Raw genomic sequence first — 26,417 nt, forward strand, 5'->3', positions numbered from 1 at the left:
TAAAAACCCATTTTTTTCTGAAAAATAACAGACATTGTAGTAATTCCTTTTTTCATTATTAGACATTTGCCTTTTGAAAAAGAGGCTTTTTAATCATTTTTCTTTTTATCTAAAACAATCTTGAAAATGTTGTCAAACTATTTCCTTTCCCAGAAACCCCATGTTTGATCAACTAAACAATTCGGTGCCTTGCATAATGACAGGTTTCAGAGTAGCAGCCGTGTTAGTCTGTATTCGCAAAAGGAAAAGGAGGACTTGTGGCACCTTAGAGACTAACACATTATTAGAGCATAAGCTTTCGTGAGCTACAGCTCACTTCATCGGATGCATCCGATGAAGTGAGCTGTAGCTCACGAAAGCTTATGCTCTAATAAATGTGTTAGTCTCTAAGGTGCCACAAGTCCTCCTTTTCTTTAAACAATTCGGTTTCAAATTTTTATGACAAATGTTTTGCAAACATTGTTCTAAAGGAAAAATGAGTCAATTTCAAACCCTTTGGAACAAGACCCGAATACAAAGTGTCTTCATAGAATCATGCAACTGGACGGGAGCTGGAGAGGCCATCCAGCCCAGTCCCCTGCACTCATGTTCAGTTTTTGGCAAGCCCTCTCTGCACGGCGCACTGTCTCTGGTGGGGCAGCAAAGCCAGAGACCCGCTGCACTATGGGGAAGTCTGCGAGACACCGTCGTTACCTTTCCAAGGCAGGAACAGCAGCTTGGCTTGCACGGCGCTGGATGCAAGCCGCAGACGCTGCCCCCTTTGAGTGCAGGCTTGCTGCGGCGTCACAGACCTCGATCTGGTTTATTTATTTAGAAACGTCACTGTAAATGCTCTGATTAATTAAATCCCCAGCCTGGAAAAGTCTAACTGCCGCCTTCCCCAGAAAGAAACCTAACCCAAAATAAAGCCAGGGGCTTTGGTTCCACTGGGGCTCGAACCCAGGACCTTCTGCGTGTAAAGCAGACGTGATAACCACTACACTATGGAACCGCCGCACGGCCGTGCTCTCCCACCGCCGCTTTTGTGCAGGAAGCTACCGCAAGCTTCCGGCTCGCCGCAAGAACGAGCGGCTGCTGCAGGCCCCGGCGCGCGGCGCCTCCCGGGAGCCGAAGCAGGAGCCGTCGCGCGCCTCAAGGCAGCCCCTGGGCAGAGTGTGTGGCCCCCCCCCCCTTCCCCCGGCGGCGGCTGCCCGCAGCCCTGGGAGCGCGCGCGGCTTGCGCCGGGCCGGGCCGCGCCGCGGAGAAGGACGCGGCCAGGCGTGACTCTAGTGGCCCCGGGTAGGTTGTTGGGAAGGAGCCACCTGCCCTAAACATCCCCTCTCCTGCCCCTAATGCCACAGGGGCCGGCGGTGAGCGGCCCCCCGCTCTGGAGGCCAGCACAGAGCATGTGCAGAAGGATGTGGCTGAGTTTGTGAGTGTAACAGAAACCCCCCAGTCCATGCCAGGCCTGGAACTTACCTTTGGCCTGGGTAGCGCACAATAGAAATAGACGCAGATTTTTACTGTCTTCGCCCCTGCAGCATCTAAAAGGTGAGTGTGTGAGATTGGTTTCAGAGTAGCAGCCGTGTTCGTCTGTATCTGCAAAAAGAAAAGGAGGGCTTGTGGCACCTTAGAGACCAACCAATTTATTTGAGCATAAGCTTTCGAGAGCTACAGCTCACTTCATCGGATGCATTCGGTGGAAAATACAGGGCGGAGATTGATATACACACACAGAGAACATGAAATGATGGGTTTTATCATGCACACTGTAAGGAGAGTGATCACTTAAGATGAGCTATTACCAGCAGGAGGGGGGGAACTGCTGGAAATGGCCCACCTTGATTATCACCATAAAAGGTTTTCCTCCTCTCCCCCACCCTTGATGGTAATAGCTCATCTTAAGTGATCACTCTCCTTACAGTGTGTATGATAAAACCCATTGTTTCATGTCCTCTGTGTGTGTATATCAATCTCCCCACTGTATTTTCCACCAAATGCATCCGATGAAGTGAGCTGTAGCCCACAAAAGCTTATGCTCAAATAAATTGGTTAGTCTCTAAGGTGCCACAAGTATTCCTTTTCTTTGTGTGAGATTGGAGTTTCTTAGGTGATTTGCCCAGGAATGTGAACCGATCGCTCCTGGCATATTAGAAGGTTCAGAGAAAAAAGAAAATATCAGGCAAGCTATTTCGTAGTAATCATTTAGTACACACAGCGTGCTCCAGGTGCAGAGTCCCACTCTTCCTGCCCCAAGGAGCATACAGTCTGTAATGCCAATAATCCAAGGATCTCTGTAAATGCATTTAGAATGATGGATGTTGCTATCGTTGGGTTTATAGATGAGGAAACTGAGGCCCACAGAGGTTTAATGGCTGCCTCAAGCCAGTGGTTGAACAAAAATAAATTTCTACTTTGTCTTCAGAACGTTTGCAATTCAAATGGCATTTCTAGCAACCAAAGGGGTCATGTCCACACTGGGTACTGTGCTGGCTGTTCTAACTATAGCCATTTTTCAGCATGGTTCTGGTCAGGAATCTGCACAACAGGACAGGTGTAATTTTCTGAGAATCATGCTGTAGTCAGTCCTCAAAGCACTTAATAAATTTAGCGCTGTTTTGTAATGTGGTTCAAAGACCAAAATCCCTTTTATCCATGCTGATCAGGGAAAGCAGTAGAACCCTTTGAGCCATATTTTTTCAGAGGCAATGAAATACTTTTTTTGAACACACTTCTGGGGGATGTGGGGAATACTTGATCCTACACTCATTTTATAAAACTATAATATAATTACCTACACTACTTGGACAGCATGAGTAGGAGGGTGAAACTTCCCTATCCACGCTAACCAAGGAGATGGTTGTTGACTTGGGTTGTAGCACTATTGTGTTTAAACACACTAATAATTTTGCTCAGTTCTCTAGCGTGAACAAAGCCACAGTATTGTGCATGAGTGCTGAGGGCCTTGCAAGGAGTTATATGTGACATTAATTGTAATTGAAGTCAACAAGATTACTCACCTGCATAGCAGTTCAGCATGTGTATGACTATTTGTAGCATTGAGGGCCTATGTTGTCTGTGCCTCAATGCAGATTTTCATGACATGTCTGAAGGAGCAGTTAAGAAGTATTTAACATTTTTAATTAACACATTTTAATGTTTTAATAAATTTTTCAGCCTTGGACTATAAAGGCTTTGAATGGGCAGTAACAGTAAATAGAAGGGTGGAGGGAATCAAACTTTGTTTAATTGTCTTTTTAAAAATGACACTGTCAGGACTGACAACTTTGTTTTTATTTGTAACCGTAGTTGTATACACCCTGCCAGTCCCCTGCTTTGCTTATTTGCTCTATTCTTGAGAACAAGAAGAGAACAGATTCTTAAATTGATACATTTCATTTCAATACCTAGCATGCTGACAGAATGGTTAAGGGGCAGGATGAGTGTAGTGAGCTGCTGGAAGCGGTGCGGGCCGAGGGACGTACTGGCCACTGCTTCCTGCAGCCCCCATTGGCCTGGAGCAGCAAACCGCGGCTAGTGGAAGCCGTGATCGGCCAAACTTGTGGACGCGGCAGATAAACAAACCAGCCCGGCCCGCCAGGGGCTTTCCCTGCACAAGTGGCGGAACAGTTTTGGGAACCACAGATATATTGCGGCTTTTTAAAATCACTTTTTCATTGGGAGGAAAACAGCGGTGATATATTTTCTTTGGCGTAGAGGATAGGTTTTTTTTAAAAAGGGTAATAAGGAAATGGGTAGTATTTGTCAGTCTTGTATAGTGCCCCTTTAAGAAGTTGTGGGATAGTCCAGAATGGATCCAAAGTAGTGGTGGTGGTGATTTATCCTAACAATTATTATGTAGTACATATTAATGATTGAATTTGTTTGCGATCATTAAGAAAACAAACCAGATATATTTGCTTTCTAAAATCTGCATAAAAATATTAAGCATTTCCCTTTAAATGACAGAAGTCAAAAAATGTAAAAGAGAAGCCTAAAACTGTGTTCTTTAACCCATCCCATTATGCCTCTTGTTCTAATACATAAGATCTGCCGTACCCAGGACACTGCGTGCTAGGGTAACTAAAGGATAAATTATCACCTTAACTGTGAGGCATCTGTTTTTTAACTAGATCGTGACTTTTACTTTAATATGGTTGTGTTTTCAGTGAATGCAAACAATAAGTTGAAGGACAGACAAGAGCTTTGGAGGTGCCATTTTCTTACAATGTAGCTTGGAGGATATGTCTTCTGTCAGTAGAGGGCTCTCAGTGCTCACTTTGATGAGTTGCTCTCTACGTAAAAGAATAAATGGACACAAATCAGACGTCAAGAATTATAACATTCAAAAACCAGTCGGAGAACACTTCAGTGTCTCCGGTCACTCAATTACAGACCTGAGGGTGGCTATCCTTCAACAAAAAAGCTTCAAAAACAGACTCCAACGAGAGCCTGCTGAATTGGAATTAATTTGCAAACTGGATACAATTAACTTAGGCTTGAATAGAGACTGGGAATGGATGAGTCATTACACAAAGTAAAACTATTTCCCCATGGTTATTTCTCCCCACCCGCACCTCACCCCCACTGTTCCTCAGATGTTCTTGTTAACTGCTGGAATTAGCCTACCTTGCTTGTCACCATGAAAGGTTTTCCTCCCTCCTCCCCTGCTGCTGGTGTTGGCTCATCTTAAGTTATCACTCTCCTTACAGAGTGTATGATAAAACCCATTGTTTCATGTTCTGTGTGTGTATATAAATCTCCCCTCTGTATTTTCCACCGAATGCATCCGATGAAGTGAGCTGTAGCTCACAAAAGCTTATGCTCAAATCAATTTGTTAGTTTCTAAGGTGCCACAAGTACTCCTTTTCTTTTTGCGAATACAGACTAACACGGCTGCTACTCTGAAACCTGTCATTCCCTGTAGTTCCTGATGCTTTCCTTACCCAACTAACTGTTCCTAATCTTTATGGTATAACACAAGTTTGTGTAGGTACAGTGAAACACAGTCTGTAGGTATTCTGAAATACCCCTTTGCAATACTGCACCTTTGCAACATTTTTTTAGTGCTAGCTAACCCACCTCAGTAAAAACATGATCCTGTAAACACCTGTATTTGTGCTTTGCTTTTCTACCATGAGTAGTCCAATCAAAGTCAATATCACAGTAGTAAAGTTCAGGATGTATTTACAGGACTGGCACCTAAAAAAGTAATTAGAAATACCATGATTCAGGATTAAGAAGGAACATGTTATTCTTTAACATAAGGGGCAGAAAACCTCTAAAATTTAAGTTTGTTTACATTTTTAGTTAATCATGAATATCTTCATTTTTTTGTTACTAAAGTTTTCTTTAAGTAACTTACGATGTACTATAATTGAGTGTGACTAGGAAGCAAAGTGTTAAAAGTTCATTTTTCATTAGATGTAATTTCACAATAATAAGGGGAAGGGATGGGGAGAAAACAACTTCCTGCTTCTCTTGCCACATGTCCAATGGCTGCAAGTACTAGCTGGCAGATCCAGTTTTAGAAAACAAACCAAAAACACACTTTCGGGGACTGGCTAATCAGTTACTTTTAGTATTAATAGTTTGAAGAGCCTATTAATAATTATACTTTAGCTCGTACAGGAGGTCAGTATCATTAGCCCCATTTTACACATGTGGAAACTGAGGCACAGGGTGGGAAGGCCCAGCTATACAAAGAGTCTTTGATGCCTAAATGTCAGATTTATATGCCACTGTGAGCCACAAACTCTAACTCTGGAGGCACCTAAACTCACTCAGTGCCTAAATTTTTGCTGCAAAGTTCACCGAGGCACCTAAGTTTCTGCATCCAAACACATATCTCACACCTAAGCCCTAGAGGGATCCTCAAAACAGGGGAAGATGAGCAGAGGAGTGCCTGTATCACCTGCAGTGCCTGATGCGATAGATGTGCTCAGAGCATACATAACTCCACACAAAATGGGCAGGAGGAGGCAGCAGCTGCCTCCCTTATAATCTTTAGTCCAGTGGTTAAAAAATGTCACCCAAGATGGGGGAGAGCCTGGTTCAAATTCCCCCTTTTCCTGATGAGGAATGAGGATTTGAACAGGAGTTCCCCACCTCCCAGGTGAGTGCCTGAAGCATGGAGTCCTTCTCATGCTCTTTCTGGCTCGCTACATATTTAATTATTTAATAGAAAGCAGAATAGCTTCAGAGGGAGAGATGTATAGGGAACTGCGTCAGAATGTGCCACAGCCCACTGCAGTCATCTGAGAGGGGAAAGCCCTGGTTCAAATCCCTCCTCCTGCAACATCTTTGTGGGTCTGGGCTGTAGTGGCTTGGTCATGCAGGAAGGCTGTGACTTGAGTCTGTGAATTAAAACCCAGGTTTCAGGCATCCCAGTCCAGTGTCCTCTCTACTAGGCTGTCCTTCTCTGGTAGTGTCAGTTCCTGTGCCACTGATTCCGTCTTCATCTCTCTCTAAAATGTGTTGACTACAAGCTATCCTTTAGCGCAGGGGTTCTCAAACTTCATTGCGCTGCAACCCCTTCTGACAACAAAACTTACTACACGACCCCGGGACGGGGGACTGAAGCCTGAGCCCACCCAAGTCCCGCCGCCCTGGGTGGGGGGCCAAAGCCTGACCCCAGCATCCTGGGTGGGGGGCTCAAAGCTGAAGCCCAAGGGTGTCAGCCTGAGGCAGGGGGCCTGTAACGTGAGCCCCACCACCCAGGCTGAAGCCCTCGAGCTTGGGCTTCGGCCCCATGTAGTGAGGCTCAGGCCTTGGCCCCAAACCCCAGCAAGTCTAAGCCAGCCCTGGCAACCCCATTAAAACAGGGTTGTGACCCACTTTGGGGTCCCAACCCACAGTTTGAGAACTGCTGCTTTAGTGATTAACTCTCATGATAAGTACCTTCAGTACCTTAAAAACACTTTTTTTTTTTTTAATTTCAGTTGTTCCTGCAGGCCCCAGTAGAGATGAAGGATTGTTTGCCAGGCACACTACACACACACACACACCGAGGCCCTGCCCTGAACAGTTTACAATCTAAATAGACAAGACAGACAAAAGTTGGAAGGGGAGACTGAGGCACAAAGACAGTTGAAGTGACTTGCCTGTGATCACAGGGGAGATGAATGGGTGAGGTGGGACCAGAATCCACATCTCTGATTCCCAGTCCAGTGTACTATCTAATGCACCACACTACCTTGTCCTACAGTCAAGAAAAGGGTACTAAAATAGGATTAGACTTAGTTAGATTCAATGGTATTTTATGAGGGGAAACGTCAAAGTACTGGAATAAATATTTTCCCAGAGTCTTTTAACATGGTACCATTTGAAAATATCCCCTCACCTTTTTTTTTGTACCGTATGTGGTGTGATTTAAGGCAAAGGAAATCTGAGTTTAATGTACTCAGAGAGGCATGTACTCAAAATGTCTGTGTGTGGGTGTCTGAACCTCAACATTAGTTTAATTTGTCTGTTTTAGTTTCCATTTTTAAAAACTTGAATGCAGATGTTTGGTATTATCTTGGCAATGTCATGTGATCTTCAGACTTTGATGGATTTCATCTTTCTAGTGTAGTTTCCCACTGAAAAGTCAGAGGAATGCTTTGAATTTTTCTTTAGATTATTGTGACAATAGTATGTACCTTTCAAGTGAAGAGGGAGTTTGCATTAGAGATATGAATGCATGTCTACGCTCTCCCTCAGTAGCTGTTTTTGAAAGTGAATTTGAAAGTGAATGTGTAAAATCATTGTTAGATCTCTTAATCTATATAAAAGCTACATCTTTTCAAGATATAAAAAGCACCAAGTACCTAAGAAACCTGTTATGGGAGATTATAAGTAAATTGGGGGTTTCGGGGGTACAAAATTGTACCTTTGGGTCTCTGTCTGTAGTTTGGAGATAATATTTTGCTTTTTGGCATTCTGATGGCTTAAATGTTTTGGCCCAGTTTCTTCTTTTCAATTTCAAAGCCCCACACCTTTGTGACTGAATGCATCCCTGTATTCACATCCATAAGAACTTAAGAATAGCCATACTGGGTCAGATCAAAGGTCCATCTAACCCAGTATCCTGTCTTCCAACAGTGGCCAATGCCAGGTGCTTCAAAGGGAATGAACAGAACAGGTAATTATCAAGTGATCCATCCCCTATCACCCATTCCCAGCTTCTGGCAAACGGAGGCTAGGGACACCATCTCTGCCCAGCCTGGCTAATAGCTATTGATGGACCTCTGTTCCATGAAATTATCTAGGGGTTTGTTTTTTTCAAAACCCTGTTATAGTTTTGACCTTCAAAATGTCATCTGGCAAAGAGTTTCCCAAGTTGACTGTGTGAAGAAATACTTCCATTTCTTTGTTTTAAACCTGTTGCCTATTAAAAATAAAGTCAGAGGTTTTGGTTTCACTGGGGCTTGAACCCAGGGTTTTCTACATGTAAAGCAGATAGGCTAACCGCTACACCCTGCATACTATTGTAATAATCTTTGTACAAAATATGCCTTTTGAGGTATCATCAGAAAACTAACAACTCACTGGTCAATAACATTGTGATGAAATATGTGTAGCACCATTATAGGTAAAGTTATAAACAGAAGCTGAAATTAGGTCTGAAATGTGTTTTACCAGTCATGTCTGAGTAAACCAGTTTTTCGGAGACAAGCTGATGTCTCTAGCCAGGTGTCATCAAAGCTGATGACAATCACCTGTCAAATGACCATTCTTTGGGAAGTAAGAGGGGCAGGGACAAACTGATCTGCATTTTAGCAAACAACAGCATGGAACTTCTTTCACCTCCAGCCTCCTAGTCTACATCCTCACAGCAGAAATTAACTTTGTCTAGGGATAATCCTCAGGAAAATGCATTTCAAGGGAGGACTGGACTATAAAGGCAGAAGCAAAAAATAACCCTAGGTATCACTTCCTATGTATCTCTCTTTTCTTTTTCACCTAAGACAACAAAGGAAACAGCCATTTGACTCTGGGAGAGATCCTGACCTGAAATTTGGTCAGCCCTGTTGCTGGGGGCATGAGGTAAGAATTTTATCTTGAACCAAGTCTAGTTAGTTAAGCTTTAGCACTAGAAATCATTTTATCTTTATTTCTCTTGTAACCATTTCTGACTTTAATGCCTTGTACTTCTAGTTACTTATAAAATCTCTCTCTGTAGTTAAATAAACTTGTTTTATTCTTTAATCAAAACGAATCTGGTGTTGTGGTTAAACTTGTCTGTGTGGTAACTCCATTTAAAGTAGCAAACTGTTGGACATTGACCCCTTACAGGGGCAACGGACCTAAAATATTTGAACTGTCCAGGAAAGGGCTGGACAGTGCAGAACACATATTTTGAGGGAAAATCTGGGACTGGGCGTTGGAGTTACCCTGCAAGTGGTAACCAAGGCGGGTGGAAGCTGGAGTGTGGCTGGGGTGTGCTGGCAGGCTGCAGCTATACACAGACAGTCAGTGGTTATGACATTCTGGGGTGTAATCAGGACCAGTGAGGGGTTGTCACCACCTGCCCTGCAAGTTGGGGTGCCTCACAATACTTTGCTGCTGTAGCTCCCAACCTGGGCCCCTCACAAACAGTCAAACAACATGCTAGTCCACTCTTCCCTTGTTTTTTTCCCTTTTATTGTGTGATTGGATGGTAAGGCCTCCAAGCATGTACTGGAAAGCACCTCATGTGCTTTGGGATGCTGTTAAAAATAATTATTTTCTGAGTTTTGTGGCAAAATGGGATAAGAAGAGGAAGAACTTGGTCAGAGCTCTGAAGGAGCGCACTCTCTCTGACTTGTGGTCATAGTCCATCCCTGAAAAATATCAGTTAAATCACTTTGTCACTGGAGCCTTTCAGAAATAAGCCTGTAACTAAATTTCACTTATGTTGGTGACCTGCCTGCATGATGATCTGTTTAAGAACTTCGTTTCGAAACACTGTGTGGAACAAAAAATGTACGTTCATGATGACAACATGTATGTCATATTTCAGGTGGATGCAATTGTAAGAGATAACCTTACCTTTGCACAAGCAGCATTTATTGATAGTTGTTCGTGTTACACTGACTCTCTCATTTCAGATATAGGTTGTTGCCTACTAGCTGTTTCAAGAATCAGCTCTCTGTATAAGTCCATTAAGGCACTGAAAGGTGCATGGTATACCTTATGTTCAGCAAAAGGACATATGCCTCGCCCTGCTCATGGAAGTTGTATGTTCTGCCTGCCATGCTTAAAAAGGGGGAGCCACTTTGTTAGGTTAGAACCTATGTCTGGGGGCTGGAACATAGAGGGGGTTAACTTGGAAACTGCATTCACTTCTGTTTCCTCAAGTTGCGTGGTATCATGATCCCGTTTGGTAATTGGAGAGGTGGCGCAGACCAGTCCCTTTATCAAGTTCCCACGAAGGCTAGTCACACCAGACCACTAAGACAGAGAACAAGGGACTTTTATGAATAGTACTTCTGGGGGGATTCCCATACCCCCCCCGCTGAGCTTCGACCACCTTCACCTGGATCCCCTGCAGGTCCCATTGCCCCTGCACCAGAACCCCACAATGAGCCCTTGTGCATCCAGATCTCCCACTGAGCTGCCCACATCCAGATTGCCCCACACAGAAACCTCTCACCCCACACCTGGATCCCCCCACACTAAACTCTTCCACACTTGGATCCTGCTGGGCTGAGCCTGCCTCCCCACACCTGCAGAGGGGCAGGTCCAGTCCTTGCACTATGTCAGGGTCAGATGCAGCCTCACTGCCATGTCCCTGTATCTGCGGAGGTGGAGGCTCCACCGCCATGCTGGAGCCAAATACATTTTACTTATTGACAAAATAAATAAATTTTACTTAATGACAAATAAATTTTTCAGAATTTTAAGATATGTGCATAATTTTTAATGTTTTGGCACAGAAATTTTAATTTTTTGGCACAGAATTCCCTCAGGACTAGAATAGAAAGCGGACAGACAATGGACAGAAAATGTAAAATAATTTTACGTAAAATACTTTAAAAATATATCCATTCTACCACTAGGATTTCACTTTACGTTGTCGGGTCTTGTACATAGGTCTCAAGAGGTGACTTGTTACAGTGTACAAGAAACTTCCTGGGGAGAAAATACCAAGGGAAGTGGTGGAATCTCCATTCTCAGATCAAAACTGGTTGCCTTTCTGGAAGATATGCTTTAGCCAAACACAAATTATTGGGCTCAATACAGGGCTAACTGGATGAAATACTATGACCTATGTCATACAGGAGGTCAGACTAGATGATCTAATGGTCCCTTCTGGCCTTAAACTCTGTAATCTACAGATTGACAACAAAACAAAATCAACTGATGAAACCATAGGCACATTTTGATTTATAAACCTAGTTTAATTTAGAGTTTTTGGGGCCTGATTGTGAATTCCTTTTTCAGACAAAATTCTTACTGAAATCAAAGGGAGTTTTGAGAGACAGGAAGGAGATAAAGATTGAGCTCAGTAAAGCCATGGCTTTAAGAAAGACAGACAGATTTTATTTTATTTTTTTTTAGACTTGGGGTGAAAACAGCTCTGAGGGAAATTTTAAGGAGGCAGAATATTGCTATCCAAATTGGAATTTGTTTAGGACCTTGTGTTTGAACACTGCTGCTCTTAGAAAAAGTGTCATATAGGTTTTTAATAACCACAAATGGCCAGGACCTTAGTTTCACATCTCATCTGAAAAGATTTTAATACTGTTTTGTGTAAAATTTTTAAAAGTTCTTACTACCATTTGGTTCCCTTTTAAAATAAATAAATAAAGAATTTAGATTCCTGAGCAGTGGCATGACCAAATTTTAGGTATTGGGAAAGGTGCTGTTGATGATCACTTTTCTTACCCAGGAGAGTGAGGAAGTACTATACATATCTTGCTTTACCCTGTGGGACTAGCTGAGAGCTTTGAGAGGCCCTGCATCATGGTGGGCAAACTTTTTGGTCCAAGGGCCACTTTGGGTATGGAAATTGTATGGTGGGCCATGAATGCTCACAAAATTGGGAGTTGCGGTGCAGGGTGGGTGTGAGGGCTCTGGCTGGGGGTGTGGGCTCTGGGGTGGGGCTGAGGATGAGGGATTGGGGTGCAGGAGGTTGCTCTGGGATGGGACCGAGGAGTTTGGGGTATGTGAGGGGGATTAGGGGTGGTGCAGGGGGTTGGGGAACAGGAGGGGGTCAGGGTGAAGGCTTTGGGGGGGTTCTTACCTCAAGCAGCTCCCCGAAGCAGCGGCATGTTCCCCCTCCACCTCCTATGTGGAGGCACAGCCAGGCGGCTCAGCACGCTGCCCCGTCTGCAGGCGCCACCCCTGCAGCTCCCATTGGCCATGGTTCCCAGCCAATTGGGGCTGTGGGGGTAGTGCTTGAGGAGGGGGGCAGCATGCTGCTGCCTCTGGGAGCTGCGCGGAGTGGGGCAAGCCCCAGACCCCGCTTCCTGGCGGGAGCTCGAGAGCCAGATTAAAATATGTGGAGGGCCGGATGTGGCCGCCAGGCCGTTGTTTGCCCACCCCTGCCCTAGATGTGTGAAATTTGTTAATAGGTCTGGGCATGTGTGGATTAGACTCATTAGCCCAAAGCCTGTATTAAATTGCACTAGGACACTCCAGTATCAGAGATGTGATATACTAGAACCAGGTTGCTGAGTAATAGTCACTCCCTGCTTTTAGCGGCATGTAAAGCTCTGATGTCCTCAAGCCGTGACACCATGCTATGGTTAAACAAAAGCAGAATAATTTTTAATTCATAAAGAATCATGGCATGCACATTACATTGTGCTTAGGATCTGAATTAGCCCCCACAGAAGAAGCATTTCTAGAGCATGTTGCAAATCGTGTGTAACCACACGGGAGAGCAGAATATAGATCATTGAGCCTAATTCAGTCTTCAGTTACTCCAAATTTATACCAGTGTAACTTCACTGAAGTCGGTGTGGATTTACACCAGTGTACATGTAAATCAGATCATGGCTTACACAGGAATGCATCCGATGAAGTGAGCTGTAGCTCACGAAAGCTTATGCTCAAATTCGTTAGTCTCTAAGGTGCCACACGTCCTCCTTTTCTTTTTGTGAATACAGACTAACATGGCTGCTACTCTGAAACAGGAAAACCTATGTAGGGGCCAAGAAACCTGCAGAGTTTCCTCTGAATTCCTTATTCAGAGCAAGGAGGAGGGTTTGACACCCTTCTCTGGAAGCAGCAGGGGATTTGGCCTCCTGAGATCCTAGCAGACCTTGAGGATTTACCAAATGCAGTGTGCTCCCTCCTAGCCTCCTACAATTCTCCAGGCTGAAAGGGCTTTTTTTGGTACAGCTGCTTCTGGAATGCCCCCCAGCACACCTTCCCACACTCTTTAAAGGTGGATTTTGCAGCTGAGATTTGCTCAGCTCAGGAGTTAATAAACCTGAGGCTGTTAATAAAGCCTCAGCTTGTAGCAAGTTCATGTAGAATCGGGGATGATGTGTCCTACCATGCCCCCGCTTGCCCCACATTTGTATTTGTGACCCTATCTGATTCCCCACTCTCTGCCTGGGTTGGGGAAACCATGCACTGGTCAACTCTAAACAGTGCATGTATTTAGCTTACTGAAGGTATTTAGTTTATAGGCATTTCTATGAAGTTCCTCAACATAGTTGCTGAGTGCCTCACAATAACAAAGTATAATTGTTTTCTAAAATATTCCAGCACTAACTGATAGACACAATGCTATACTGCTAAATGTAGTTAGCAGTCTGTGTCTCTGGCTGGGACCTTACACTGGTGCTCACAGCACAGGAGGACCTAAGCGCCTTGTTATATTTTGTGTACTAGTGCTGCTCAGATGCAAATGGTTATTTCATAGTCACTGTGCAATGGCTGTTCTTGAAAGTGATCATGTGACTTCAGATTTGAAGCAGATAACTTCGACACATCCTTTCTCCGTTTGAGATTCAGGGAGCATAGTGACAATACAGCTCCAACAACAGCATCCATACAGTTTAGCTCTATGTCTGCAGCCCTGTGATCCCATAATAAGCTGGAAGATGGAAAGCAGCTCTTTGTGTTATTGTATTCATTTTTAAGCGGGGCTTAAAAGATTTCCTCACCGGAAGCTGTGTAAGTGCAAGGAGGGCACCAGTATTGCAGTCTGTGAGCCTCAGAACCCTAAAGGGAACCAGAGTACCTATTCTCCTTCAGATCTGCACCCTTGTCATCTCGTCTGGTTCCAAAAAGACTGCTTTTTTATTCTCCTGAAGACACTTTTGGGAAGCCCTCTGCATTGCTGCAGCAGAAGAAAACAGGTAATTTCTTTGAGGGGAAGGGGTTAAGATCACTTTTAATTCATTTTTAAAAAAAGCAAATTAGCTGCATCACAGCTTTGTGCAGTGAATGACAGGATGTGTATGGTAATATAGATTATTTTGCTTACTGCTGTGATAAAAATCAGAATGGTTCATTTTAAAAAGTTTAAAATTGATTGGACCAGCCATCCAAAAGTTCTGAGTAGATGAGAACAGAGTGCTTTGTGATCTGAATTTTTGGAACATGTAACACTTAATTTTTTGTTAGCAAAAATACTAAACTTTCCACCATCCATAGGATTTTGGAGTTGATTTTATTGGCTTTCAGATAGCTTACTACGTTTGTTCCCTATTGGTTCCTGGCCTGGTCTTTGAGATGCATCACCCATAGGAATGCACAGAAATAATTCAGTCAATTCAATATTGACCCTAGCTTTCTATCCCTAAACAGGCTCAAGAAATTAACTGGCTGTTATATGAAATATTTATTTTTATTTACAATATATTGAACAGAAAGTACCGGTATTTGATTTCTTCCATTCACATATATAATCACTGCAAATCACTTAAATAGAGATGCTAATCATGTCTTGTATGGTAGACCTTATCAGATAAAGATTCAGTAGATAAATACTTATTGCTCTTCATAAGTTATTATTTACCTCCTCTTCTTCTTAACTTAAAAGTTATCGTTCTCAGGTACATCACTGTTGATTTTAATGATGTAATCTTCTGAAGTTCTGAGCACCTTCAACTTCCATTAAACTAAAGGGAATTTGAGTGTGTTTAACAATATGCAGAATCAAGCCATAAATGACTTACTGCAGGTTTTCTTCAATCTTGATTATAGATAGGGCTCTAACAAATTCAAGACCATGAAAAAGTGTCATGGACCAGGAAATGTGGTCTCCCCCTGTGAAATCTGGTCTAGTGGGAAAGCAGTATTTCTCAAATTGTGTGCTCTTACCCAAAAAGGGAGTTTCAGGAGGGTTGCAAGGTTATTTTAGTGGGGTCACGGTATTGTCACCCTTACTTCTGTGCTGCCTTCAGAGCTGGGCAGTCAGAGAGCAGCAGCTGTTGGCTAGGCACCCAGCTCTGAAGGCAGCACTCCGCCAGCAGCAGCGCACAAGTAAGGGTGGCAATACCATACCATACCATACCATACCCTGTCATCCTTACCTCTGTGCTGCTGCCTTCAGAGCTGGGCATCAAAAGAGTGGCGGTGGCTGACTGAGGGCCCAGCTCTGCAGGCAGTGCCGTCTCCAGCAGCAACACAGAAGTAAGAGTAGCAGTAGTGCAAACCACCCTACAATAACCTTGTGACTCCCCCACCCCCATCCTTTTTGGGTCAGGACCCCTACAGTTACAACACCATGAAATTTCAGATTTAAATATCTGAAATCATGAAATTTACAATTTTTAAAATTCCATGACTGTGAAATTGATCAAAATGGACCATGAATCAGGTGATTATAATATTTTTTTCTCTTACACTATGGCAATATATGTAGGTTTCTCCAAGGGCAATAGCATCTATAGTGGACACATGAGATGTTTCACTTATATATATCCCATCACCCAATGCATTTTCTTAACTATTTTTAAAAGTCCCGTTTAAAAAATGTTAAATACGTTTTAAAATTACTTATTCATAACAAGTGGGTTACATGCATAAAATGTGCAAGAGATGGGTCCTGGAGCCTGAAGTTTGGATCCAGAGCCTCCTGAAGTTCATAGTTGGTCTAATCCCAGGTTTTGGCACCGCATCCACTAGATGAAATAGCCACTGACTAGCATTGGGGATGCAAATACTATACAAAACAATAAAAAGAGGTAATGTTACAGAACCAGAAGACTTAATCATAGTTACATAGAAAAATTTGAGTAAATTAACACTGTGCAACGCAAAGGATTATAGTGATGATTTTCTTTCAGTGAACCACTAGGATTTCATTTTATTCCAACCCCTAAGAAAAATAAAATGAAATTACTCCTAATTTCACCATGTCTATCCCACTAGGCTCCAGGAAATATCACTTAGTAGTATGGTTTGATAATAATATATCAATAAACAATATCATCTACAAGGGTCTCAACAAGAGGTGCTATACTACACAGAAGTGCTCAAATATCACAGTGTTGGACGTGGTATAATTTCCTTGATAAGCAGGTATTTTTCAGGGGTTAAGGTACAACAGTGATGAGGGCCATATACTGTAAGTACCTAGACAGATATTATCCTGAATCTCCAGTGTCGTCTTTAGCCTCTCTTCGAACACATTTCAGGAAAGGTTTCCAGATGTTATAAATTTTATCCTATCAAGATCAAGGCTATCATTTATGTGTACACTAGTCCTCAATTCCATGGAAAAAACTCTAACTGAAGTAGTCTTCCACAAGCACTGGTGGAATGTTTAATAAATCAAAATATAAGCAGTGCCAAAGCCAGACCTCTAAGGAGAAATGTACACCCTCAGATGCTCCTAGAAAATCAGACTCCCTCTCATAATTCATCAAACCACAAATATTTTTCTAACAAATGTTATTGAAGGACGTCATAAATACCCGGTAATAGAAATACAGATAGGAATGGGAGAGAGAAAGGAGAGGACTTGCACAATGGGAATGCCCACTGAAATAACCTGCAGGGGAAGTACAATGTAGCATAAATTAAGCTGCATCCCAGCAGGGATCCTGTCGTGATAAAAACCAATACAACTCTTCAATCTTCATTTATGAAAGTGAGGAAGAAACAGAAGGAACATGCAGGGCAACAGTGATAGGCAGTGCTTAATTTGTAATGAAAGAGGTGCCTGGGCTCAAGCAATTAGGTGCCAGGGCTATGAACTGCAAAGCCCAGAGGTGCCTGGGCTATGACCTGCCAAGCCCTGGCAAAAATTAAGCCCTGGTGATAGGGGAAGAGTGAGAGGTAAGAGGCTAGTGGCTTTCATTTGTATGGCTTTTGGATCCTCAGGCCTGCTCTGTCTTATATCTGGCAGCCCATGGGCTCATCAGCTTATATCATAACTAATATAGTGCTGCGAATATATGCTGTTTTTTATAAAACAGGTGCACTCCCTGCCCTAAAAGCCTTGCTATCTAATTTCATTAAAAATCAAACATGAGTTTTCAAATGTGCCCACTAGTTTGGGTGCTTCAGTTTTGGTGTATACACTACAACAGAGTATACCAGTTACCTGCCAGCCTTCACAAAGAAAACTGCATTTATTCTTAGGGTAAAACCATTACAGAGACAACATAAAAAATCAATAAAAGAACCTACTTGCATGTTAGATGCTTACCAGAGGCCACACCAACTCCAGCACAGGACTTTGGTAGGTGTGAGACTTTCCACATCCTGATTGGACAGTTCATCTGTTTCTTTATAGAGCTCAGGCCTAGAGTTCTCCAGCCTCTGGGAACAGATAATCACTTAGTCAGTGGCCCTTTCCTCAGGACGTAGCTTCAAAATTCTGGGGTTTTGCATAACTGGGGTTGTGCACTTTGCATTAACCGCTCCCCAGAGATTCCCCAGGAAACCTGCTTACCCTTATTGTCCCAAAAGTTGTTCTATCGTCTGCCTTATGGAAGCGTGTTTTCTTTAAAACAGCAGCTAGAATGCTAACTACCCTATGTCCTGCTTTTTCATATGATTTACTGGTATCCTAGAAACTTCTTTTGAAACACCAGGAAAGTCCTAGTTTTTCATTTCATCAGTCAAATTGTTAGGGTTTTATTATTTTGTTTTTGTTTGTTTGTTTAAGACACATTGCTACACATTGCTGGGTAATATTTGCTCAGTATTTATCAGGAGTAAATAGTCCAGTGAAACTCCTTTTCTGTTCTAAATAGGTTGATACTTCATCACCATGGTATCTGAGCACCTTCCAGCGGCCTGTTAAGTGTTGTGACTAACGTGTCATATGTGGCTTGTTCTCTCTCATTTTTTCCCCCCCGGTGGAATAACTATATGTACAGAGTTGGTAAGATTTTGTGTTGTGGGGATTTTTTTTTAATGAACTCACTGCTTTGAAGGCAGATCAAGTGCCAAGTGCACTTCTTCGGAGTGGAAGATGGTGAGGTTTGTGATAATCCTTAGTTCCTAGGGGAGCTCGCTCCCAGGGGAGTTTCAGACCGGTCTCAGAGAAAGCTGTCTCCTGCACAAACAAACTTTACCCTTATTGTAGAGTGTTCTATTGTGCCAGAGGAGTGGAGTTGTTGACCAGTCTTCATTTTGGAACATTAGGCAATCTTTTAGATACCCTGGGCCCAGGCCATTGAGCACCCTAAAAATAAGGATCGAAACCTTGAACTTGACTTGATATTCTATGGGAATCCACATTAGAGAGTGGAACACAGATTAGATGTGCTCACAGTAGCCTTTGTTGCTGAGAAGTGCTGCAGTGTTCTGTATTAGCTGGGGTTTTGTAAGTGATGAAAGATTCATTACCTGGAATATTGCACTGTTGTAGTCCAGTCAAGAGGAGACAAAGATGTGAATAACCCTAGGCCAGATCATCCTTCACTAAGATGGGATGGAGTCTCCTAACCAACTAGAGATGATGAGAAGCATTATTCGGGGATGTTGCTATGTGAGAGCTTAGCATCAGCAAGGAATCCAGAACCACTCCTAAACTACAGACTGAATTCACTGATTGTGGATGTGTACCTTCAAACAATGGAGACTGCAATATAGTCTAGTGAGAAACTCTTCAAAATGCTTTCCTCTGCCCACCCATGTCTTGCTTGGGTTCAGCTTCCATCAGCTGTTCTTCTTCCATGAGCTGATATCAAAGCACTAAGCCAGCTTGGTGGTAGTGGTACAATCGTATGTGGTGAAAAATAAGTAGAGCTGTGCTGATCTGCATATTGGTGGCATTTGAGTCCAAGTGGTCTTTCTAGTTCACTTAGCAGCTTCATGTAAACATTGAGTAGGACTAGAGAGACAGAATTGATCCTTGTGGAAGTCCACAGATGAGGAGCCTACGGATTCAGGTGCAGTTTTCCATTGCTATTCTTTGGGTGCATCCCTACAAAGAGAACTCAAACCATTTTCGTATACTCAAACCAGTATTTCCCTTTCATCTGAGGCAGGAATATCTAATGGTTGAAAGATTTGGATGTTGCAGAGACATCCAGGAGGATGAAAATGGATGTCACCACCCACTGGCAGCAGATGATCATCTAAAAGGTTTTCCCTTCCATGCCCTGGCCTGAGTCCAGATTCTGCTGGGTCTAGAATGTTAGATTCAATTAGATAAGCTTGCAGTTGGCCTTTGATTAGTTTCTCTGAGCTTGCTCAGGAACAGAAGGTTTGACACTGGTGATAATTAGCAAGAACTGGAGTATCCAGAGTGGGTTAGTTCAGGATCATTCAGATTTTTGCGTGTTTGAAGGAGGAAGAGACAGTTCCTTTCCTGAAGATGCATGGCTATTTCAGTCAGGAATGGCACCAGTTGCTCATGCCTGTCTTACACCAGTCAGAAAGGGCATAAGTTGGATTCACAGGTCTTGGGTCAAGACTCTTTAGGGTGTCCAGTACTTCTCAGTGAGTGAATGTACTGAACTCTTGGAATGCAGGTGGGCTGTTAATTGGCCAAGCGGATCCATACTGCTTAAGAAACTTCCTGAAAGTGCTTGTGCGTGAACTTTTAATCAAAATAGAATGATGGTCCTTTGCAGTGCTTGCTGCTCAGCTCGGATGCAGGGAGTAGGCATTCAGAATGGATGAAGCAGCTCCTTCAGGTTGGATTTGGCGGCTTCAGTGGAGGCTGGTAGGAAGACCAAGTCCAGGATCAGTGTAGGTTTGGAAAAATTTTGTGTTTCAACCTATATGTTTCAGCCTTCATTTTCCGTCATTGGTGCTCAGGTTTCTGCCTCACTCTCTTTCATCTGGTTCAGAGGTGTCTGAAAACCAAGGAGGCAATGGGAAGGAATGGGCCATTTGGGGGAGAATATGTCAATGTTTGAGACTAGTATACAATTATGATGATTCACAGCATCCTTAACAACTTGTCCTGTGGGTGGAATGCTGCACTCCTTTAGCAGTTTGATGGAGTTGAAGAGCCTTCAGGGTTGTATGGGTCTTTCTTGATACCTGGGAGCTGGGAGTGCTCTGATTACCGCCTTAGTGAGATTGTGGTCTGTCCAAGATGGAGGCTGGGTTGTGATATCCTTGATATTGACATCTAATTCGAAAAACAGGACTTAGATGTGATTGGCTGTGTCAGTTGGACCCATAATGATGTGTGAAAATCCTAGAAAGGCAGGTTAGGAGATGGTGTCCAGGGCTGTGAACACTGAGTGGAGCAAAGAGAGAAGCTGCATGAGTGCAGGCATTAAAGCTGTTGTTTTCCTCAAAGTGAATGTTAATATTACTTGTTCAGTGTTTCACGTTAAACTCATTCAGAACACTGGAGTTACGAGAAAAAACCCTCTGCTCTGTGAAGTATGTTCCATGACACAGCCTTCAGAAGCTCGGCAGTCGCAACACCGGCATAGATTTTTAAAGCATACTTTTTGTCTTTTGTAGGAGTATTTTGGGACTATAAAAATGTTGCAACAGCAGTGTCCTACTTTATGGTCTTGCAAATACAGTAACTTTATAGACTGCACTAGTTGGTATAACATTTTTGCCTTTATTTGCCTCTTCATGCCTTTTATCTCGTTTATCATAACAGTAAAATAGAAGCAAAAGAACACTGGTCAAGCATTCATTCTATTATTTATGTAGTCACATTTAGGTTGGCTGGAGAGAGTGTTTTGCTTTTTGTTTTGAAACTTTTTGAAAGGATATTCAATATAATGGGCACAATAATTAGCCATGCAGTCTGTGCTACAGACTCATACACAACCAAAGGAAAGAGAAGTAAAAGTATGATCAGATAAGGTGTTCAGGCTAAAATAAACCCCAACAATTGTAAAGCTCTATAGAATTGTGTAGTGCTCAAAAAATGTCACCACATTTATTTTACAGTGAAATTCACTAATTTGAACTCATTGACTAGGAGACACGTTGCAAATTTGTGAATGATGTGAGTCGGTGAACAAACACAAAGAAAAACCAAGAAGACTGCATTATAAAATGTACTTTGTTCATTTATTTGACAAAATTACTTTGCTTTTGTTTATCATGACTCATAGTAAATGTGCTGTAGTACATTTAGTAAAAATAGGTGAATTCTTATTATGAGACACCTTGATACAGCATTGTATCTGCTACTGAAACTTTTCAAGGGGTCACCTTATATTGTGTTCAAGTGAATTTAAGATATGATTTTAACTAAGTGTATATTAAAGAGCTTCTTCTGTACTCAGAAGAACTGGTAAACAGCATTATGGTGCAATGAGGGATTAAGTGTAGTGTACTGGTAAATGGTAAGGTGAGTCATCTTAAAATTTATTTTCTTGGTTTAATAGTTGTAGTATCATTTCCATTTAATTTTAAATGCTTTAAGTTCTGATGCACTACTTTTCAACTCACAATAACAAAAGTAATTTCTCTGTAGTTTCCTGTCACTGGTAGGAAAGCTTTCAATAGCTCACTGGTAGATATTGCTTTTCAGCCAGTATGTAGCATTTTGTTCAGAAGAGGAAACTTTATTCATAGATGTTCATCTGACCCAAATGCAGGCGGCAGCAATAGGAGGCTACTGCTGCTGAGTTCTGGAAAATAACCCTATACTGTTTGTTTGGTTCAGTTTCCACATCACATGACATACAATATTTCATAACAAGCTTTAATGATCTCTGCTTAGTTACATGGTAGATAGTATGCTATTAACCACTTTCTTTTTTATTACCTCCCCTGCTCTTCTTCCTCATTAGAGCTAATAACAGGAGTGAATCAGCTTGGGGTGGTTCATTGCATCATAAGTGGAACATAAAGGAAATGTCTGTAACATGGTTGGATGAGAAAAACCCATTGCCTATGAAGAGAAATTAAATTGATGGACAGTCTGTACTAGAGCCATGGGATGTGGCACTTCTGTGACTGGGAATCGGGCAAAAAAGTCAGAGAGAGGTAGGTGCTGTGTCTGTGTCATTTGTTTGCCTTGTTATCCTCTGTTAACAATGAAAGAGAATTAAAGGGTTGCACTTTTTTCCCCCCAATCCTGTAGTTAAGTAGTAGCTTAGATTAAATTTTGTTTTAAATGCTCTTTTTTTTTTTTTTAAAGGATTCCTGGCTTTTAAATATTGGTTAAGGCAGAACGACTCTAGTAGTTAAAAAGAAACTGAGATAAAACAGAGCTACCTCAATGATGGTCAGATTCAATAATTACACTACAGAATGATTAGTCTGCAAAACAGTGTTTTGTTTAATTTCTTGCTTAATGTCAGTTAGTCTGTTTGGTTGACAAATCTCTTTGGTACCTGGGTAAAAATTCAGTTAAAAGTTAAGGCCGGCATTTTCCTTGTTCAAAAAATATGTCACACAGTAGTATATGCCAGTGGTGCTTGGCATAGAGCTAGAATGTGCCTAGCCTTTGCACAGTGCTCCTGGAATTTTTCTGCTCATTTTATAGATGAGGAACAGTGACACAGTGGCACAGATATTTTAAATGAATGCTCTCCTTCTGCTCGCCAGTTTAACACCCTGCACTTAATACTTGTAATACTCAGTGTCTGGTGCTGTATGGGATTAGCCCATTAGTAAGAGGGTTACATTTTAACCAGAATTTAAAGTAACATTAACTTTAACCATTACATTACCTAGGCTATAAGCTCTTTGGGACAGGGCTGTCTTTTGTTTTGTATTTATACAGTGCCTAAATGGGATCACGGTCCATGACTGGGGCTTCTAGATGTTATGGCAATATAAATAATAATAATTACTTGATGAAGTCCCTTTAATGATCAGGGGGTGGGGAGAGAAGAATGGGGAAAGCTATTGATTGTGTAGACATGCCTCAGTTAGGTATGTGGAAAAAGTCTCTGCACAACCAATATAGCTATGCTGGCAAAAGTCCCAGGCTATGGCTACACTACAGAGTTTACATCAGCGCAGCGACATCAGGGCAGCTGCACTGATGTAGCGCTGCTAGTGCTGACACTCTAAGCTGATGGGAGACAGCTCTCCCTTCGACTTCATGACTTCAGCCCACAAGTGGCAGTAGCTGTGTCAGCATGAGAAGCTCTCTTGCCGACAGAGTGCTGTCCACATCGATGCTTAGGTTGGTGTAACTTACGTCGCTCGGGGTGGTAGCTTATTCACATCCCTGAGCGACACAATTTATATCAACCTAAGCTGCAGTGTATACATAGTCCTAGTATAGATGCAGTTATTCCAGCAAAAATGTCATTTTGCTGGTATATCTTATTCTGTTCAGGGAACTGGTATAAACTATACTGGTAAAAGGACTCTTATGTGTCTCCATTAGTACTCCTGGGGGAATTCTGTACTATTGCGCAATGCAGATTTTTTCAGAAATTAATGGTTTTTTGCGCAGAATTTCCTTTCTCCCACTAAAATGGGCTGGTGGCTGCCACTAGGGGCCGCTGGACCTTGCTGAGCCCAACTCACGCATAGAAGCCACTGCCCGGGAGGAGGGGAAGGGGGAGGAGGATCTGGAGGGTTTCCAGCAGCTGGAGGGTTTCCAGCAGCTGCAGTTCTTCGCACGCCCTGAGGGAAGGAGGAGGGCGGTGCGCCAGACATGCCAACCCGTGGAGAAATCGCAGAAATTGGGATTGTTTTTGGCTTAATTGGCTTGTGAGTTGCTTGTTGGTTAGTTTCTGGCTTGTAGCTTGTTTGGCTTGTTGCTTCTTTTTTTAGATTGGCTCCCAGAAAGGGGGAGCAAGGGGGGCAAGAAGATGAGAGAGTCGGGGAGCACAATAGGCCCCACACAGTCCCAGACTGCATGCCGGGGGATCTAGTCACATAGAGTGTTGGGGTTCTTGGGGATTGGCTTGTTTTGAAATGGGATTAGCTTGATTTTTGGCTTATTGTGAAAGTGGGGGTGCTTATTTACTGTGTGAAAGTTGACAACTGTGCAGTGCGCAGGACACTCCATCGTGCAAGCCTGGGAGTGAGCATCAGGCTGTTCTCCCTCTGGATCACTGGGCTCTGTGGGAGAGGGGGTCAGGTGTCTGGACTGGTGTTGGGGGCATGACTGGGCTCTGGGAGAGGGGGGTACGGGTATCTAGGCTCCGGGGGACCCCACAGCTTGGCTCTGGGAGGGGAAGGGGTAGGTGTCTGGGCTGAGCTCTGGGGAGGAGGATGTGTGGAAACTTGGCCTCTTTCTGTTTTCACAGTAGCTGCACGGTAACGGTGTTTCATTGTATTTTTGTTGCTTTATGTTTTGGCAGCAATTAAAGCAGCTATCCTCATTCAGAGTTGGTATCGGTGTTACATGGCCCGGTTGGAGATGAGACGACAATATGCTCTTAGCATCTTTCAGTCAATTGAATATGCTGAAGAACAAGCTCAGCTACAGGTCTGTACTCCTGGGTTCTTATGGTGAAACATGAAGGCCGCACTTTCCAAAAAGAAAAGGAGGACTTGTGGCACCTTAGAGACTAACAAATTTATTTGAGCATAAGCTTTCGTGAGCTACAGCTCACTTCATCGGATGCATTCAGTGGAAAATACAGTGGGGAAATTTATATACACACACAGAGAACATGAAACAATGGGTTTTATCATACACACTGTAAGGAGAGTGATCACTTAAAATGAGCTATTACCAGCAGGGAAGAGGGGGGCGGGAAGAAAACCTTTTGTAGTGATAATCAAGGTGGGCCATTTCCAGCAGTTGACAAGAACATCTGAGGAACAGTGGGGGGCGGGGGGGAAATAAACATGGGGAAATAGTTTTACTTTGTGTAATGACCCATCCACTCCCAGTCTCTATTCAAGCCTAAGTTAATTGTATCCAGTTTGCAAATTAATTCCAATTCAGCAGTCTCTCGTTGGAGTCTGTTTTTGAAGTTTTTTTGTTGAAGGATAGCCACTCTTAGGTCTCAGAGTAGCAGCCGTGTTAGTCTGTATTCGCAAAAAGAAAAGGAGTACTTGTGGCACCTTAGAGACTAACAAATTTATTAGAGCATAAGCTTTCGTGAGCTACAGCTCACTTCATCGGATGCATTTGGTCCAAATGCATCCGATGAAGTGAGCTGTAGCTCATGAAAGCTTATGCTCTAATAAATTTGTTAGTCTCTAAGGTGCCACAAGTACTCCTTTTCTTTTTACTCTTAGGTCTGTAATCGAGTGACCCGAGAGATTGAAGTGTTCTCCAACTGGTTTTTGAATGTTATCAGTCTTGACGTCTGATTTGTGTCCATTTATTCTTTTACGTAGAGACTGTCCAGTTTGACCAATGTACATGGCAGAGGGGCATTGCTGGCACATGATGGCATATATCACATTGGTAGATGCGCAGGTGAACGAGCCTCTGATAGTGTGGCTGATGTGATTAGGCCCTATGATGGTGTCCCCTGAATAGATATGTGGACAGCGTTGTCAACGGGCTTTGTTGCAAGGACAGGTTTCTGGGTTAGTGGATCTGTTGTGTGGTGTGTGGTTGCTGGTGAGTATTTGCTTCAGATTGGGGGACTGTCTGTAAGCAAGGACTGGCCTGTCTCCCAAGATCTGTGAGAGTGATGGGTCGTCCTTCAGCATAGGTTGTAGATCCTTGATGATGCGTTGGAGAGGTTTTAGTTGGGGGCCGAAGGTGATGGCTAGTGGCATTCTGTTATTTTCTTTGTTGAGCCTGTCCTGTAATAGGTGACTTCTGGGTACTCTTCTGGCTCTATCAGTCTGTTTCTTCACTTCAGCAGGTGGCTATTGTAGTTGTAAGAATGCTTGATAGAGATCTTGTAGACGTTTGTCTCTGTCTGAGGGGTTGGAGCAAATGCGGTTGTATCGTAGAGCTTGGCTGTAGACAATGGATCGTTGGTGTAATCTGGGTGAAAGCTGGAGACATGTAGGTAGGAACAGCGGTCAGTAGGTTTCCGGTATAGGGTGGCGTTTATGTGACCATCGCTTATTAGCACCGTAGTGTCCAGGAAATGGATCTCTTTTGTGGATTGGTCCAGGCTGAGGTTGATGGTGGGATGGAAATTGTTGAAATCCTGGTGGAATTCCTCAAGGGCTTCTTTTCCATGGGTCCAGATGATGAAGATGTCATCAATGTAGCTCAAGTAGAGTAGGGGCATTAGGGG

The 26,417-nt window shown here is 43.0% G+C and overlaps 1 protein-coding gene and 1 non-coding gene across 8 annotated transcripts in view; one reads left to right on the top strand and one right to left on the bottom strand.

The window, feature by feature from the left end:
• Positions 1 to 918: 918 nt before the first annotated feature.
• On the bottom strand, positions 919 to 991 carry TRNAV-UAC. Its single transcript has one exon. It is a non-coding gene; the product is annotated as a tRNA-Val (tRNA).
• A 121-nt stretch (positions 992 to 1,112) lies between these two features.
• PPEF1 (protein phosphatase with EF-hand domain 1) overlaps positions 1,113 to 26,417 on the top strand; it is a 73,308-nt gene continuing 48,003 nt past the window's right edge. For 2 of the 7 annotated variants that reach the window (XM_043504513.1, XM_038385418.2), the window contains exons 1-3: positions 1,113 to 1,530; positions 22,086 to 22,281; positions 24,564 to 24,691. In XM_043504513.1, coding sequence (XP_043360448.1) covers positions 22,230 to 22,281; positions 24,564 to 24,691 — 180 coding nt within the window. In that variant the 5' untranslated portion in view covers positions 1,113 to 1,530; positions 22,086 to 22,229. Of the gene's footprint in view, positions 1,531 to 8,274; positions 9,007 to 13,894; positions 14,259 to 22,085; positions 22,282 to 24,563; positions 24,692 to 26,417 lie in introns of those variants that run through there. The other 5 variants (XM_043504519.1, XM_043504500.1, XR_006277729.1 and 2 more) reach the window with 3 other exon arrangements.

This window comes from Dermochelys coriacea, chromosome 1 (assembly GCF_009764565.3).
Source record: "Dermochelys coriacea isolate rDerCor1 chromosome 1, rDerCor1.pri.v4, whole genome shotgun sequence".
In the NCBI taxonomy this organism is placed as follows: Eukaryota; Metazoa; Chordata; order Testudines; family Dermochelyidae; genus Dermochelys; species Dermochelys coriacea.